This window comes from Epinephelus fuscoguttatus, linkage group LG4 (genome assembly GCF_011397635.1).
Source record: "Epinephelus fuscoguttatus linkage group LG4, E.fuscoguttatus.final_Chr_v1".
Taxonomy (NCBI): domain Eukaryota; kingdom Metazoa; phylum Chordata; class Actinopteri; order Perciformes; family Serranidae; genus Epinephelus; species Epinephelus fuscoguttatus.
Window position 1 is genome coordinate 4,010,987 of NC_064755.1, and position 18,712 is coordinate 4,029,698.

Below are 18,712 nucleotides of genomic sequence, written 5' to 3' on the forward strand. Positions count from 1 at the left end.
TCTATCTCTTTTAGCTCTATTTTTGATCTCAACCAAGTCCTGAGACAAATATGACTCTTTAGCTGCTAAATGCTTCACTATGCTCACCAGCTAGTTCCTGACTGTGTCTGTCTGCTGTTTGATGCTTAGCAGGTAGTGTGCAGTGAGTTAAACAGAGCTCTTGCATGCTGCTGCTAGAGACCAGGTTGGTGACAGTGGTGAGACTAAACCAAACAGTAAAGTTGTGGGCTGTAACCACCTGTTACTTCACTTTCTGTTGTTACTCTAACTGTAATGTTATTATTAATAATAATTAATTTTAATATTAATTTTAATTAATTGCAAGCTAGAAGCTGAGTTTAGTTTGGAGGTGTCTATGAATACTGAATTCATCCTTTTGTTATAATTCAGAAGCAGAAATGAGGAAATTTGACAGCACAAACTATTAATTTGACAGTAATAATTAATAACTGGTAACAACAGTTTGTTCTGCCCCCATCACCATTCTTCTTCTTCTGATAATAATAATAATAATAATTATTATTGTTATTATTATCATTATTAATATTTTATTAAAGAGCAGAAGGTTAACATCACAAATTATGACTTTAATTGTACAAATTAAGTAATTGAGAGGACTGATTAATAATTTGATAACATGAATGAGGACTGTGCACAACTTTTTTTCCCATGACACCTCCATGCCAAAATGTTGGAACTAATGTGCAACACAATGACACTAAACTAATTAACAGATTGACTAATTAACTAATGACTAATTAACTCATTTGTGAGTCACTCTGTGTTACCTTGACTCTGTGAGGAAAACTTCCATGGAAAAACAGCGGGCATTGATCTATTGATTGACTGGGGACAATCTTTAACAGCAAAACTATATCAAAACATTGATTTACAAACTGTCGCACAACTTGTGCATTATCATTGCGCATTATACATTAGAATAAAACACTGGCAAAAACAATACAATGGATTGTGGGTGTTTTGATATAGTTTTGCTGTTGTTAAAGGTGGTCCCCAGTGGTGTAATGGAAGGTATACGCAGACAAAATTACTGCATGGTATTAAATCACAAGATCAAATCATGAGTGAACAAATAGGCCTAACATTTTTCATTTATTCATGCAATTTTGATGGCTATTTTAATCATATCTTGGTTAAATTGTGTGTTGAACTGAAATAGTTCAAAAGTAAATGGTTGTCAACTCTCAGTTTTCCAGTCATACCCAATATATGTAATTCCAAGTCTGTTTAGGGACAACTGTATGTAGAAATATTTAAAAAAAAATATATATTGGAGCATTATTTCCAACAAGATAGCATAACATTGTAAGTGCCAATGGATGCATTCGGTTCTCTAGTATAATATGATACCTGTGTCTTCACTGCAGCTTTAAAACTGAGCCCAATACAGCAGGTTTTATTTGCTAAAATTGAGTCTGCCTCACTTCTCACTCTAAGCACTGCCTGTCATACCTGCTGCTTCTTTACTTTTTTTGTCAGACATTTGACCATCACCTCTTTGCTCCTTTCATTTTCCTGTTTTCTCTGTACGTTGACTTTTCCTTTGGTGGTCCCTGGTTGTTGCTGAGAAATTCTGACTTCACTAGTCAGGCTGCAGTCCACCCCACATGTTTACATTAAATGCACTTGTGATGTCAGATGGACTGAACCATTTCATAATATCTGCAGGGCACAATGAAATGTGTTTTTGTCATATCAATACATATAAATATTATTGTCAGTGATTTAAGTCAGTAAGTAAATTGTTGTACTCGAGCAAATTTATAGGTCAACCATAGACCTGTTCATGCCCCTCCCCCGTTGGCTGGATCGAGGTCACTTGTACCCTTTAACCCCCCTGTCGGCGGGCCTATGGTGAAGTGTTCCTATTACAGTAGAGGGGTTAAAATGTTAAAGGTGTCCAGAGGATGGCGCTAAAAGAAAAGTCCTAAAGTCCTAAAAAGTCCTTATATCGAAACCACAGAGGACCATGAGCTTATCAACTTAGAATAAAATAGCACCCTCAGTTTTAAATAAAACTAGCACACATATTCAATAATAATTACATAACTCTATTGGAGGTATGTAATAGCTTGAAAGATTTTATTAGTTTTTGTTTTTGTTTTTTTTCATAGACACATACTTGAGAAATAATAATCAGGATTCAATTCATCACTGATGATATTACATTGTCAACAACATATTGAAATCTGTTCAGTTTACCACAGAGATCCAGTATGACATCTGAACTCAGGTAGAAAACTAAACCTCCTATCATGCATTTTATCTCTTGTCCTGTTATATTCTTCATGTGTGCTGTGCCATGTGGAACCATTCTGTGTCAGACAGACACACACACACCACTGTTTGGCTAATTGGAGCGTGGCCTGTTTACTTTCACACCAGTGACTTTCACCATGGGAGAGATGAGATGGGGAGAAGATGGAGGAGGGGATGATGAGGGAAGAGGAAGAAATGTGGGGGGATCCGGGGCACTCCGGCTCACAACCCCCCACTCCCCACTCCTTTTGTTTGATTGGAGAATAGCTTTTAGAGAATAACAAAACGAAAGAAAACATACTATGTGTTTCTATATAGTATTGTTTCATAAGAAGAATTAGGTCAATATTTCTTAAGTACATGTATAAAGAATCTAAATTTAAACATTCTGTTCTAAAAATATATTCATCAATTTGCATTTCAAAGGCCTCTTAGTGTTAAGACCAGCTAGGGACCCTGTAACTGAAAGATTAATAACAATGTAGGTTTAACCCTACCATATTTTACCTTGTTTTGTGTGACAGGCTGATAACTGTGTTCCTGTGTGCAGTATGTGTGACTGCAGCATCCATCTGCTGCTCTGCTTCCTCTCTGTTTCCTCTCTGCATGTCTATGCTTACCTGATTATTTCTTTCTTTCTCTCTGCCCCCTTTCATACCCCCCTCCTTCCTTGCTTAGTCTCTCCTCATCTCTCTTACCCCTCTATCCAATTCTCTAAACGTCCCCCCCCCCCCCCTTTTCCCAATTACTTGTCTCTCCATTCCCCTGTGTCTTTCCTGTACAGCTCTGACTGCCCTAGATATCCATACATACAGTACATTTCAGCAGAAAGCATGCTTACTGCGTGGGCTGGATTCCCCATATTTCCCTGCCTCCCTCTCTTCCTCCCTCCATCCTTCTCTCTGTCATTATCTCTCCTTGTGCTTCTCCTCATATCAGTCACACTGCTTCACTCTCAGGTCTCCTGGATGCAGACTGGGAGCAGCAGGCCAGGGATGGAGGAGCAGAGAGAGAGGGGGGAGGAGGCACTGGAGAGAAAGGAGGAAGAGGAAGGTGTGGCCTCCCTCTGTTGCCGACAGCAACCCCCTTGTCAGTCAGGTTTTCAAACCCCTCCCCTTCCCCGTCCCCCTCCCCCCCAGGACTGAGGGGGAGGAGGCGGAGGGAGGGAGAGGTGGCAGCAGTGGATGCTGCAGCAGCAATACCAGGAGCGAGAGGAGCATCGTTCATTCCTCCTCCCAGTCTCCCCCTCCTTTCCTCCATCTCCGCTCGAGCTCCAGAGGAGGAGGCTGCCGGCCGCGGAGGCTCACCCAGACGACAGGCTCCCTTCCCCGGCTGCGGCTCCAGCCTAGGCCCCCTCCCCGGCTCTGGATCCCCCGCTTCTCCCATGGAGCCTCTACCCACCCAGGGACAGACTCTAAGGCATTACACCGCCTCCCGACCACGGCCGCGACGCACACATACACAGCCCCCCTCCTCCAGGCCTCAGGTAAGAACGCACATACATACCCATAAACACAAACCAATGACTTTACACACACACAAACACACAACATGAGTGAGCATGTAGAAATTACACAGCATTTGCATTTATACAGACACACAGTAATACATAGAAAATATGCTTTACACAGGCATATATGCTCAGATAGAGAGCAGGATGAAAGGAGAGATGGATGAAGGATAGAGGGAAGGGTAGGAAGCTAATTGTACGACTACAGAGGGATCCCAGAGGAGAAACGATGGAAGTGGAGGAAATTGAAACAACTCGATAGAAAAAAGGGAGTATAGAATATAAAGTATAGAGAGGAGGAGAGGGGAGGAATGGAAGGATGCAGGGTGTACTGCTCATATGATTGGAATCCTTGGGTTAATGCAGCAAAACACACATTACATCTATCTATCTATCTATCTATCTATCTATCTATCTATCTATCTATCCCTCTTCCCTTTGCTGTCTTGCTTTCGTTTTTATGATGCTGTAGTAATAATGGTAGCCATCTTTATCTTTGCATTCTCTTGCTCCATGTAGTCGTGCTCAGCTGTGTGTGTGTGTGTGTGTGTGTGTGTGTGCGTGCGTGCGTGCGTGTGTGAGAATAGGCACATGCATTTTGGGAGTGGTGTTCCCTGGGTTGTTCCCAGTGCCGATTTCTCTCTCTCTCTCTCTCTCTCTCTCTCTCTCTCCTGGGAATGCTTTCACTAACTCAATTATTCATGTTTTCACATTAATGGGGGTCTCTTACTCTGTGCTGTCACTGTGTAAATGGAAAAGGAGTATTTTTCTTCGTCTGTGGTGACCTTGTGTGTATGTAAATTGTATATGTGATCTCTCTTTTAGTAACTTAGGTGTCAATGTAAGGTGCTGTTGTTTTTCACAAACACAATCACATGCTGCTTTTGCTTCTATAAGAGCCATTATACAGCAGATGATGTAGCCTGCAGTCTGGTTTAGATCGGTCATCCCTGTCAGTGAGTGATGAGCAAGTGTGGGCCTTCAGTGATTCAATTTTATTCACGTATCACGACAGAAATACAAGCCATTACTGACGTTGGCTGCCAGCATGATACACCTGGTTATTGTAAAAATGACTTGAAGTGGCTGCAACATGATGGAAGCTTTTTCCGACAGTAGATTAAAAGACAAGAGAAGAGTAGCCTAAATGATTTATTCAGCTAGCATGTCTGGCTACAGGAGCAACTGAGCTGACGTTACAGAGTGAGGACACATAGTATCTGGTGGTCCAAATACAGGCAGCATCAACAAAGATACTGTTGGAACCTGGTTTGTACACAAGAAAACACAAGATTAGCACTGTAACCATGGTGCAATCTTGTGTGGTAATACAGTGTACAAATAGATGAGAGAGTGGCAGCAGAATATTGTGGCACAGATGTCCTCCTGAACATCACCATAAAAAAACACAGGTGGATAACAGCTATGAAAAGGAAGAACTGGACACCGGGGTTCCGACTATCATATCTGCAGTACACATTCAATTTCAGGTAAGTAACATCAGCTAACACATGAACCAGTCTTCTTTAAAGTGAAAATTTGAGATGTCTTTATAACATCAGTCAGTGTTGTTACATTTTTTTTTCCCCATTGTCACACCAAAGACTTATCAGTTGCATGCCTCATGTCTCTGCATTCTTTGCATTTTGCATTTTATCTTTATTTTTTTTCTGTTATTTAAATTTGTAGTTCTCTCCGGACTTCGTGCGGAGTATGTACAGGGCTTTAGCTGAAGATTATCACTTTTATGAAGGTTATGAGTCATTACCACGATCGTCCGATCCTGATGTGCAGTTCTTCCTTTTCACAGCTGTCATTTACCTCTGTTTCTTTGTGTAACGTTACCAACCATGTTCAGATAGTAACATCGCTGGCACCCTGCCTATGTAATGCCCACAAGCAACTACGTGAAGTTTCCTTAGAGTGTGGATTGATCACTGTTTTACTAAATAGTTTATTTTTATTGATCTGTGCAGCATGGCAGATCACCATGACCAGCCACTGCTTTGCGATTTTGTTTGATGACAGTGATGCTTTTGCCCATCAGTGCTATACGTGTGCGTGTTTGCTAACAAACACCAGTTGCCCCAATAGAGGAATGAGTCCCAAAACCTCCAAATGACTTTTCATTTCAAAGCGTAGGGTTCCCTCATTTCAAGTCAATGGGTTTTTTGAATGGGTTTTTGGTTATGAGCCTGGAATAAGGTCTGTGGTTAACACAAGCTTGAGGGATTTTCACATTTTGTTCTGCAAAATAAAACAAATGCAAATTATGTGTCAAAAACAGCAGTTGCTAACAAGTGGCTAAATGAGACTACACAGCTTTACAGCCTTTACATCATGTGACCGTAGTGTAGTTCGTTTATAGCCTAACATTAGCTTTTTAATTCTGTTGATTGCATTCAGACTTCAGTAATCCTTTTTGAAGAATATCTTGCTGAGTAAACATGTGGGTATCATTAACGTTTGTTTGCCACAGATAATTTTCTGCAATAATCCAAAATCCAATGGAAAAGTCCCATAGGCTTTTTGACAAGGGAACCAGGGCAAAGCTAACTTCTGTGTCCGCCTACAAAAAGCATCATACCTGGGTACTGGGTACTTTTGGCATTGACTTTAATGGAAAGTAACATCTGCTAATTACCTGCCAACTTCATTTTTTGCTTCATGAGAGGAGAGCCTCGCATTAGCCTGTTAGCATGCTGGCGTGATTCAAGAGGATGACGTTGTAAAATTAAAAGTATTGCCATAATGATTTTACCTCCATCAAATATTATATCATAATGAGGCTATGCCTTTTACAGAACATCTACTCATCTATTTGAAGCCTAGTCTACACATACAAGGGTATTTTTAAAAGCAGCGCTTTAAAACTAAATTTACGTTCAGAAGAGCGTTTTGGCACCATTTCAGGAAAAATTCCCGTCCTAATATGCCTGAAGCATATCACATTAAAAAATGACTTTACATGCGCATCCCGTTATAAACGAGGACACTCATGATGAAGCAGAGAAATGTGATTGCTGCTCACAGATAATGCATTTGTCACTGAAACATTTATAACAGCATACATGTTTGTCTCACTTTTTCCATCATTGCAGTTCAATGTCAGTTTGTGTCTTACATATAAGTTTTCCAGCATCAGTTCTGTCAATGTTGTCACATAGTAGGCACCTGTAGCAGCAGCATATCCACGTTTTATTGCTGTGTGTGTGTGTGTGTGTGTGTGTGTGTGTGTGCGCGCGCGCACGCACGCGTGTGTGTGCCGTAATTAATTGCAGGTGCATGCGATTACCATTTTAATGTATTGCGCACTGGGATTGGTTTATGTAGCCTATATGAGCTCACGGGTAGCTGCACATATGTGCAACATTGTGACAGAATGGCTGAGAAAGAAAGGCGCAAGAGAAGAGCGACCTTCACGTTCAGGAAGAACTAGAGGTGATGCTGGACGAGGTGGGGCGCAACAGGAGTATCTTGTTCGGATGCTTTAGCAATGCCAATTTGAACAAGGCAAAGGCTGCTGCATGGGCCAACATTGCCCAAAAAATGGCTCCCTCCAGCTATGGTCCACCCAGACAATGGACAGTGGTCCGGAAGAAGTGGCAAGACTCTGCCAGTTTGGCCAAAAGAGAAGGGGCGGCAGTTCGCCGAGAGGATGCCAAAACCAGTAGTGGACCCAGGACTGCTCCCACCCTCACCCCGGAGGAGGAAAAGGTCCTGTCAATCATTGGCCACACAGCCTCCCAAGGCATCACGGGGGGCATTGATGTCCGTGGTGGAGAGGGACCATTCACCCCCCAGTCCCCAGCTGTGGGGTGATTCACTCCGCAGTTCTCTGGCAAGGGACCAACTCCACCGGTGCGCCCTGACCCCACCTTGCCACCCCGAAGTTCCTTGTGCTCTGGCTCTCCCCCTGTTCCACATGACCTCTACTTGAGAGGTGTCCGCAGAGCCACACGTACAAGAGGTGGGATGTCGAGGACTGCGTCACTGCGTTTGGTTCAGTTGATTGAGCGCAACGATATGCTGTAATGCAGCAATAATCTCGTCTACAATGAAGCAAGCAGAGGTGACGCGCTTGATTGCCTCTATAGCTGGTGCCGCCCACTTGATTACTTTCCAGCCAGCCTTATTAGACTTTGATCAATTGTCAAGTATCTGTCAGATATTCAGTATATAGTGGTAGGGTACAGCCAGTAGCCTCATCAGAAAAAACACATCCTCAGTTAGTTAGCTCCATTAGATAAATGAATGAATAAATGAATAAATAAATAAATAAATAAATAAACCTACATATTCATAATATTCAATATTCATTATTATTTTTCATTAAGTTAATTTTAAACTAATGATGTAATTTGCACAAGGAGTCTAGATGTGAATTATACTGCAACTGTCCATTTAAAAAGCATAATTTTGGCCTAATAAAGCTAAAACTGTGACAGGATGAACAGAGTGCATCACTAAGGGACAGCTTACGAGGGGTTCAGACCGCCTTTCTTAAGATATACCTTTCAGAAGATAAATTTAACTATGGAGACTCTTGGAAACAGCCCTTAAGGTCAAGGGAGACCCTGAGATACAACTTTGGATGCACATAGTGCTACAAAAGGCCCAGATCATTTTACTGTTAAAAATACTGAAATACAGTTAAAAATAGTAAAAATAATGTCACTGGACTATTGATCATGAGCTGCAGAAAATCAGATGAAATCAGATGTATTTAAAACAAGGCAGTAGTGGTTTGCAGACCAGGTAGGCTTACAACAAGCTATCAAATCATACCTGCATTCGATCTTTTTTTGCACAACGGATCTGAACCCTGGTCATCCCACTCCTTGCCAGATTAGCAAACTTTCTGTTGCTGCTGATTCTGGAGCCAGTGTTCCCCCAGCAAGCTGTCAATTCAATGTCTTCCTGGTTAGCACAAGCTAACACAGCAGCAGAAACTCACACCGACCCAAAATGGCTCATCGCTGTCATTACTCGTTATAACCTTTAGGTAACATTAGCTGTGTGATGCTAGCAGTTAGCCCTGTCACTGTGTATGTGCACCCTTGCCGACTCTCACAGCTATCTCTGCTGTGGAGCTCACACTCCCGCCGCAGACAACCCATACAGTCTGTTGTGTGGTTAAATCGAGTGCAGTGTAGCCTGTTTGACGGAGTTGGCAGTCTAGCGTGCTGAGATGCCGCTCAAAGCTTAACAGTATGGCTATACTACACATAACTCCATTCACGTATTTGTTGGCACTGGTATCATTTTAAGGGTATCAAACCGAGTTTTCCGCCTCTGTGAATCACCTGACTTAATCAGGGATCTTCCTCATGACTCCTGCTCATGTGCTTATAGTTAGTTAGGTGTGGCACTGGTATTGGTATAGGTATCGTAATGCACTTTTATTGTAACGATACCTAGTCCTAGTAACTACCATTTCTCAAAAACTGCAACAAAACACAAAGTCAGTTGGATGTTTCAGTGATAAATGACACGCGGGCACTTATACTATATCAAATAAGAAAAAAAATGGGAGCCTGTTTCATTCACACCAACATACACCCAAAGAAGAGTGATGTTTCGTTAGTGGTGTTGAAACACTGCATGCATAGAAAACTAATTATATTGGGAAAAATATAAAAAGGCGACTCAGCATAATGAACTGACTCTGTTAGCAAGAGGGTATTTTTGTAGCAGAAGTCTTTTCCTCAGGCTTGTACCATAGCAGAACCTTTTGTGCTGCTAAAAGCAACCCTTTTACAGGGGTTCTCTACAGCATCATGCTCAAATGGTTTTACATAAATGATTTATGTTGCCATGAAGAACCCTGTTGCACACTGACACAATTTCAAGACCACAGTGAGGGTCTTGAAAGTGTCTTTGTATTTCTACAAAACAGGGACTTTATCAAGTTATTACTGTTTTGTTGAATGTAAAAGCCAATCCTGAAAAATAACACAAGTTTATCTCATATTGATAGCATAAATATGCTTACAATCTAGATCTCATGCAGTACTGACTGGGCCAGCAGTCTGTGGCATTGTAGAAAAGGATGTAAAGAGACAGCATTGGCGGCAGGATCCCGTTCATTCCTGTAAAAGTTGCTCAGTGGCTCATGAAGCCAAAAAATCTCTATTTCCACGGTATGAAATTACTTGGATAATCAGCACTGCTTCCACATCAATGAGTCCATAGAGCAAGCGCACTTGAGAGCACCTCAGAGTTGTCAACTTCCACCAGCCAAGCAGCTGATTTCTGGTTTATTGCTCTGCTAACTTGAAAGTATTTAATTTTGTGGCTCTCTAGACTTTTGAAATGTTATCACGGTGAGTGAAATAAATCTTGAGATTTTGAGAATGAAAAAAAGGTATCCACTGATTTATAGGCATCTCTTTCCCAGTGTAAGTCTATGGGAAAAAGTCTTTTTAGGCCAGTGGCATTATGTGACGGACGCTGGAAATTGCAGTACCACTGTTTGGCCATTACAAAAATTGGCTTCAAAGCCCAGCGTACCTCCTGGGGGCCAGCTTGTAGCCAAAAGGACAGGGGTTGATTCCTGGTCCTTCCTGTTTGGAAATTTCCCCCATACCTATGTTCCACTGGGACTCCTTTCATTGTCAGGTGAACTGAAGACAAACTGTATGAATCAGAAGACTGTCTCTGTTATCACTGTGACAGACTGGAGGTCAGTCATTAGTTTCTCCCTGCATTGTATCCATTAACACTTGGAGGGACTCTGTCAACCTGAAGAAAACAAATTGTTTAGGGATTTTTTTTTTTTTTTTTTTTTTTAAAGTGACATTAGTTCAGGCAAGACTTGGAAGTCATTTGCTCATCCATATGCACACCAGTAATAACAGAGTCAGGTCGTTTTTAGATTAAAGTGATTATTTTATTAGTATTTTAAAAGAATGAGCAGGCAGGCTAGCAATATTCAGAATGAGGACGTAGGCAGGCAGCAGGTAACAGATGGCTAGAACATAGGCAACATGGAGGGTTCTGGCAAATGCATGAGGAAACCCTCCCACTGTACTGTATATTAAGGAACTATAAGCACATGAGGAAGGTCCCTGATTACAAAGTAAGTCAGGTGATTAGCAGAGGTGGCAATCTCAGTGAGGCTATCTAGTGGACAGGTGTGGTACAACCAGGTGAGAAAAATATATACCACACAAAGGAGGACAGAGGACCTCTGAGGAAGACGCGAGGGTGGCAGAAATGGCACTGATGTTGTCTTCATGTCTTCATATGTTTATCAACTCATTAGTCCTGCATCTGGACCTCCAGTAAGATCCAAGTAAATTATGAAAAATAAGGTCAATAGTGACAACTGATTTTCATAACAAGGTGGTCAGTTGTATCAACCTCCTCTTCCACTGTTTCATGCATCACTTATTTCTCCAGCCCATCTGCTGCCTGGTGAAGCTTTATTTCCACCTGCTCTAGTGTGCCCATTCAGGCCTGTGGTGTGTACAGTGTGCTGCTGCCCTGGTTTGTCTGTCTGTGCACCCATGGGAGGAATTGTGTTTGCTCCCCTGCTGTTCAGTCAGCATGCCTGCTGGGTAAGCAGAGAGCAGCTTAATGCAGAGCCATACACATAACTGCATCAACATTTGTTGATACAGTAAAAACTGTAAAAACCCGAGACAGGATGTCAAATGTCGATGGACACAGTTTAAATTGAACAGACCGGGTTATGACCAGCTATGTGCAGTAGCTGTAGATGACATGTTATTATCAGCCTGTTGTAAGAAGGGCTATCCATATCCACAACATGGGTGTGTGGGTGTGCAGAATGGTCTGTGGAGAAAGCTCTGTTGCCCCTTGGTAACAAGTGTATGTATTTATGTGTGTGCGTGTGCGTGTGCGTGTGTGTGTGTGTGTGTGAGTGAAAGAGAGAGAGAGAGAAAGAATGAGAGAGAGAGAGAGAGAGTCTGTATGCCAACAATTGTGTGGCAGAGAGTCATGTTGGCATGTAGCACATAGAGACAGGTGGCCGTAAAGGAGGTGGCAGAGAGTGAAAGAGAGGCGCATTATTTTCCCTGGATGATAGAGAGAGATGGAAAGAGCTTAAAGAAGACAAATACTGCATTCAAGAACAGGAAAATGTCCTATTGTTATGACTTTGGAGATCTCATGTATTATCCCATTTTGATTAAGCTTTAGTATTTTAATGAAAAATAAAAGAAGTCTTTGTCAAATACAAGCCATTTGCTTATTGTTAGTTTTAGTCAACAAAACTAGTTTTCATCTTCGAAATTTTAGCCTTGCTGCACATTTTTTTAGTTTGAAGAATTTTAATGCTATAGCTGTTGCCGTCTTTGATTTGTACAGTTTTAATTTATATTTGGGGCTTTTTATGCTTTTATTAGAGACTCTGATAGTAGAGGAACAAGTAAAAGGGTAAAGAAATGTGAATGACATGCAGTAATGCTCTGCAGGTGGACTTGAACCAGAGACATTGTGGGTTTTTACTAGCTACTAAAAACAGTTACCACAGTTACAGCTGTAAGCGGAAATGTCTTACCTACGTGTTCTCAAATGCAAAGCAGCGTGATCATTGAAAAGCTGGATTCACTTACCTGCTCACTAAAATTCCATTTTGGGGGAGAACACTTTGGTTGTCACATTCATTAGAACTCACTCCCTATAGGGCACTGTTAAAATAATGATGCAGAAATTTTCAGCATTGCGGTCAGAGGTCACCTACAGAGTCATTTCAGGACACTTTAAAGACACTTGACAATGAGAGGACTTCATGGCAAAATGTAAATATCCAGCTTTTCAGTGTTTCTCTTCAGGACTTTAACACAATGGCCTCTAGTTTCCCGGTGCGGCGCAGAGTGGCGAACCCCGCGCAGAGCTAGTTTCGAGCAGCGCAACCCGAGGTTTGGTAGTTTGGCAGACCGAGGTGCGCTGAGATGGGTGTGGCGGCGCAGCAGGGGGAGGTGTCGACAGATCCAGCTTGGGGCAGTGACAGTTTCGTGCTTCGCCGAAGGTGCGCTAAAAGCGCGCCAGCTGAAACCAGGTCTACTGTCAACACAGGCGGAGCACAGCCGGTGTAAGTGGAAGTTTGGCTGACCGGTGGACAGTGCGCACACGTCACCAAAATCTCACAGGCAGGTTTCCAGAATATCAGGCACATTAACGATGCAATAAATACCCAAAAAACCACTATTCAATGCAACTATCTGCAATCAGCACATAAATGTATCTTTATATCGACTGTCCCGTCACATCTGATCAAAGGGGATTGGCACCGTTTGGCACGTTTGGCACGCGTAATGGAAACCCAACCTGATTTGATTAACACAGCTGCAAACTAATGAGTTCACATCCCTCTCAGCCAACCACAAACAGCCACAGCATCAGATAGGGAGTATATATTCAGCATCTGTCATCTTAGAAAAGTCAAAAGAAAAGAAACAGAGTGAGACTGCGAGAGAGAAAGAGAGAGCGCGCGCGCAAGAGAGAAACGCAACATTGATTTACAGTTGTGGTGACCTCCTCCCAGGCTACCTTTGCATCATCAGCCTGTGGAGGTCTGCTCACAGTTCCGTATATTCGGACACTGCAAGCTTGGACCTCCCGGACCAAAACATCCGTTTCCTCCGGGGAGAAGTTTGGCCGTCTGACGCTGCTGCTCTCGTCTGCCATGGAGAATTGAGTAAACTCTCATTACGCCTTCGCGCGGTGCATTTAAGGGCGAGGAGAGGGGCTCATTTGATTGGTGGGATGTGAATCGGCTGTATAAGACCCACTCCATGCCTTCTCTCCTCCCTCTTTCCGACTTGCTCAGGTAGGAGGGACGGAGGTGGGAAAGAGGAGTAGCTGCGCCAGTGTGCACGGTGTGCCAAACTTGCAAAATCCGCCTGGCCACACCCAGTTAGCGAAGCGCAGGTGCGCTGTGCCTCCACCTCGCCCGGTCTGCGAAACTAGAGGCCAATGGGTTTATAATAAAACAATTTTTACCCTTAAAAAGAATGAAGGGAGAGCTCTAGTTTAGATTTTTTTTTTATTAGCTAGTCTAAAACATGTCATTGTTAGCTTAGTTGTTAGCAAAAAGTCCCAGTTGGGGATGTCAAATTCTTTTTAGGGTTGGTTTTCACATGGCTGGATTAATAACTGACAGGCTGTAAGGGAGAATGGGGTTGGTTGTCACACTTTTTACCTTCATTTGAATCTCTCTCTCATATTTCCGTTTATTTTATTGTGCAACAAATGCACATGGTTAGGTTTAGGCAACAAAAGCACATGGTTAAGTTTAGGAAACAACATCATGGTTTGGCTTTACATTTATATGGGAAGCAAACACGGGCCTCCTGGATGGAAGCCTGGTGTTGTTGGACCCATCCACCACCCCTCCCACCCGCCCAATAGGAAAACTCTCCAGCTCCTTAAATTACATTGTTGTCTGGTGGCGCTTTAAACTGATGCCATTTGGTGGTATAACATACTGCTGCAAAAGGATGCCTGTTTTTCATCGGCGTCTTATGCGGAAATGTGTGACCAAGCAGTGGTACAACTTTGGAATGAGAACAGGCTGTGTGAACAGAATTAGCTTAAGCATGGAAGGGTCAATCCATTCTTACCTGACACTTAAGGCCCCATTCAGATGTAGCGTCTAAAAGCGCGTGGAAAACGCCAGCTGTGCCGTTTCCATCCTTTTATCCAAGGCGCTTCGGAGGTTGCGCTACTGTTGCTCCTGCCGTTACTAAGCAACCAAAACCGCCTGTCACTCACAGGGCACAACCATTAGCCATAAAAATAGCATATCATCATGCTCACCAGTTATCCCAAGCTCTGAGCTGATAATTCTCCAGGCATTGTTCCTTCTGTTGGAGTCAAAGTAGTACGACGAAGACAGGTCATATAACTCTGGGTATCCCTGGACAAGAATGATCAGTCGCTCCTCCATTACTTGCTGCCTTTCACACCACCGGATGTTGTAAAGTCCGTTGGACGGAAAGGAAGAAGCACATCCGTGGAGCTGATTGGTTGATTCTTATCACATGACATAGCATCCATCTAAGTTATGAGCTATTTTTCCCTGGAAAAGCTCTTAATTGCAGCTGACTTTTTTTCTGCAAAGGAGAATAAAAGTAAGTGAGGATAAGTAATGTGACTGACACCAGAGCCACACAGAGGCATGTAGATAAAGGAAGCACTTCCATACAACATCACATACTAATCCTTCATTTTATTCTGCTTGCTGCTTCGCTATTGGCTTTTCTTAGCCTGCCTACTCTGCCTCTGATTGGCTACACTGCACTTCTTCATGTGTCTGTCACATGACTTGTCCAGCGATTGTACATATTTGGTGGATTTGCAGTGAACACTAGAGAAATAGACACAGCAAGGGCCAAGAAAAGAGCGAGAGGGACAGACAACAGTATGAAGAAGGCAGAGAGGAGAGAGAGAGAGAGAGAGTGACATACTGATGTCACGTGTTATTTGCAGGACATGTTCATATGTTAATGTCCCAAAAAAGGAAAAGTTTTCATTCAGGTCTGTTATTTTTATTGTTTAATTAATGTCTTTTATGTATTTATTTATTTATGTATTGACTGAAAAATATATTTTGGAAATCTCTTTTTGAATGACTGACAGAGCCAGAAAGCCTACTGAGAGAGGCCAAGACAAAGAAATGCATTATGTAGAAAGAGGTGAGAGAGAGAGAGTGCAATAGGCCAACTGATGATGGCATGTTATTGGAGGACAGGTTCAAATGTCACAAAGTCTTTGGATGATTTGACATAGTCAAGTCAAGTCAAAAAATAAAAGTAGCTTTGCTTGTAGCATGCTACTTTTGCCATTTTCTCATAGCTTAGCATGCTACTTTTCTGTGGGGATAGCTTTAATGAAACTTTATTTTGATGTCTAGTAGCTGTGAGCTATTTTGCTATTTTCTAAATATCTGTATTTATTGTGGTAGTGATAATATTGGTTCTGATTTACATTAAACCGCCAATGATGGTAACTTTGCAGACATCTGTGCAAAGAAATTTGTGGACAGAAAATTCCCATATGCCATCTCCTATGCATAATTACAACTCAGAGGCTGACTTGAACTGTTTTGTCCACTCAGGTGCTCATATTTACAATTGATGCAATATTAAGTGAAGATGGTTGGCATGTTGCTATTTGTGACTGTCTTGTTTCCCTGGAAATATATGTGGCAGTCCTTCTATTTGACTCGTCTTCCTACTGTAGCGACACTAAATGTATCTGTCCTGCCTCTGTGCTTCCCCTACACTTGAAGTTTTAGTCTCATATATGTGCCTCATGTTTTGGTGCCAGTGTACTTATTTCACCTCAGTTAGAACATTTAAATAAAAAAGTATTTTTCAGTGCTGTGAACTGGAACAATGCCTTCATGATTAAAGTTCAAGTGATCCGTTCCTGTGTGTTGCTACATGTAGAAACAGACAAAACAGTGGAAAACAACATTTTCTACATGTGAAGGGTTAGCAGGAGGCTTTATATCCACACAACTGCAACTCCAGTAGGCTAATATAAGTGAGTTTCTGCAGACTGGGTTTGACCCAGTTAGAATATTGCTTACACATGACAACTGTCCTGAACTGGAGCTACTTATTGCTTAGTCCACAGCAACCTGAGCAGGTCCATATCAGAGCTCAACAGAAGGCTTTTAAGTTACAGCTGCATTGATTATGACAAATAGAAATTAGCTCAAATGTATGTGATGGATTATGTAGTGTGTTTCGTTTTTGTCAAATTACTACATTGTATTACAGTAAATACCCTGCAGTTAAGGAGTGGTAAGTGGATCCAGCGTCAGTCTGTGTGCAGATGCAGAAGGCATTGCTGGAAATACAATCTTGGGACTCATCTGCTGTTGTCTGCTGACAAGTTAGCTTTACATTAGCTTTAAATTTATCTGCATACAAATGCAGATATCTGTTTATAGAGATTGGCCAAAATGACCCATCCATGGAAGAGGAAGCCATGGCTTGGATATCCACTGACTACACTGGATCAGCTTGGAATATTGCCCTTTGCCCCCAGAGGCTTTATCATCATCAGACAATAGCTGATGGCCTCTGAGATTGGGTAGTGTCTTTCCCTCTGTTTCTTTCAGACTCTGTCATGCACACATAAACCAATGCAAACAGGGTTTCCTAAATGTCACTCTATTAGATAGGAATGAGCAGACAGAGAAAATGGACAATAACTTACTAAAGCACACATAATCTCTTTGTAATTACTACCTTTTTTATTTATTTTAACTTTATTTAGATTTTTACTCTTTTATTGTCCTTTTTTTCTCACCCTGTATAGGTATCTGAGCCTGTGTATGAGTTAAATGTGCTGTTTCCTTTTTCTGTTTGTTGAGAAAATCAATAAATGTTCAAGTAAAATAAAAAGACAAGTACATGTTAACTAAATTAACTTTTTTAAATACATCTCTCACAAGCACTTGCAAAAACTTTTGTCACTCATATTTTGGTTTCTTATGCAAGAATTAGATTTTTTGTGTATTTTTTTTTCCTCTCCAGAAAGCAGGCAAACACACACACACACACACACACACACACACACACACACACACACACACACACAATGTAAGGTGTACATACTGTGTCTTATATTGTGTTTTTTGCCACAGGAGCCAGTTTCAAAGGTAGAAAATGAGGCCAGTGAGGGGATGGGCAGAGTGGATGAAGGAGTAGAGGAATTCTTCACCAAGAAAATTATCCCTGACTATGCACTGTGAGTTGAACACACACACACACACACACACACACACACACACACACACACACACACACACTTTTTCTTGGACTTACTGTTACTGTTATGAATGAATGAAAGCCATGATTGACTGGCAGTACCAATCAATCTCACAGACTCCCTTCTTCTACTCACCTGCTTCAAATAGTGATTGACAGTGGCAGCCAATCAGTGAGCAGAACTGATCCTATTGCTGATTTTCAAATTGAAAAGTCATGGCAGCTTGGACATAAATGTTCATGTATATGTACATAAATGTACATAAAGAGTGCCATAGATTTGTCACATCAGTCCAAAGTTCAGTTGTTTATTTATTTATTTTTAAATAGCATTTCACCACATTAAAAAAATCTGCAACATTTATGTACACTACATTTTACATTAAAATTGAAACAAAAAAGAAAAGCATAAACAATAAAATCACCATATTAAAAACTTTGCTCATGCAATTATGCCACAGCTAATGACAACAAACAAACAGCTCACGCTTGGTGGATGTTATAGTAACAAAACACACTTTCCAGCTCAAAATTTTTTTCTGGAGCTCAGCATTTAGAAAAATCATGACTTTTCACAGTAACTGGTGAGTAAGCAGAGAGCCTCTACTGCTGTAACTGTATATTTTGCATCAAGAAGGCGAAGACTAAAGCTCTCCTGAAAAGGTCTAATAACTACTGAAATAAGAGTGTATTGTTTTTGTTTTTGTAATAATTGTGCTTGTGATTTCACTCCTGTAGCTGTATGTGTAGAATGCATGGTAAATGTTTCTGTAGTGTCCATCCCGTGTAGCACCACATATACACACATCCTTGTCTATAGTATGTCCTGCCCCTGCCTGAGTTTGCTGTTTCAGTTCACTGAGCACAGAATAATTAAGATAGTTTTTGCTGTTTATTTATCTATTTATTTATTTATCAGGTCAGATATCAAGAATGAATTGCCATTTTGTCATCAGTCAATTAGCCAGCCTGCCACTGTTTGGGAGTGTGTAAATTTTCCCTAATCACTGTGCCTCCATCCCCTGGATGTCATTTTTAGTTGACAGCAGTGGCTACAATTAGATAGCTTCCTGTGTGACAAAGGGCCCCTTAAAAGAATTTTCTGGGGCTTCCAACAGTATCTCACAGTCTTCATCAGTGAATGTAACTGGTTCAAGCATCACCACAA

At 41.6% G+C, this 18,712-nt stretch overlaps 1 protein-coding gene across 2 annotated transcripts in view; it reads left to right on the top strand.

Annotated features, from left to right (window-relative positions):
* carmil2 (capping protein regulator and myosin 1 linker 2) overlaps positions 1–18,712 on the top strand; it is a 108,496-nt gene that overhangs the window by 57,666 nt on the left and 32,118 nt on the right. For both annotated transcript variants that reach the window (XM_049574393.1, XM_049574394.1), the window contains exons 31-32: positions 3,240–3,766; positions 17,421–17,524. In XM_049574393.1, the coding sequence (XP_049430350.1) occupies positions 3,240–3,766; positions 17,421–17,524 (631 nt within the window). The remainder of the gene's footprint in view (positions 1–3,239; positions 3,767–17,420; positions 17,525–18,712) is intronic.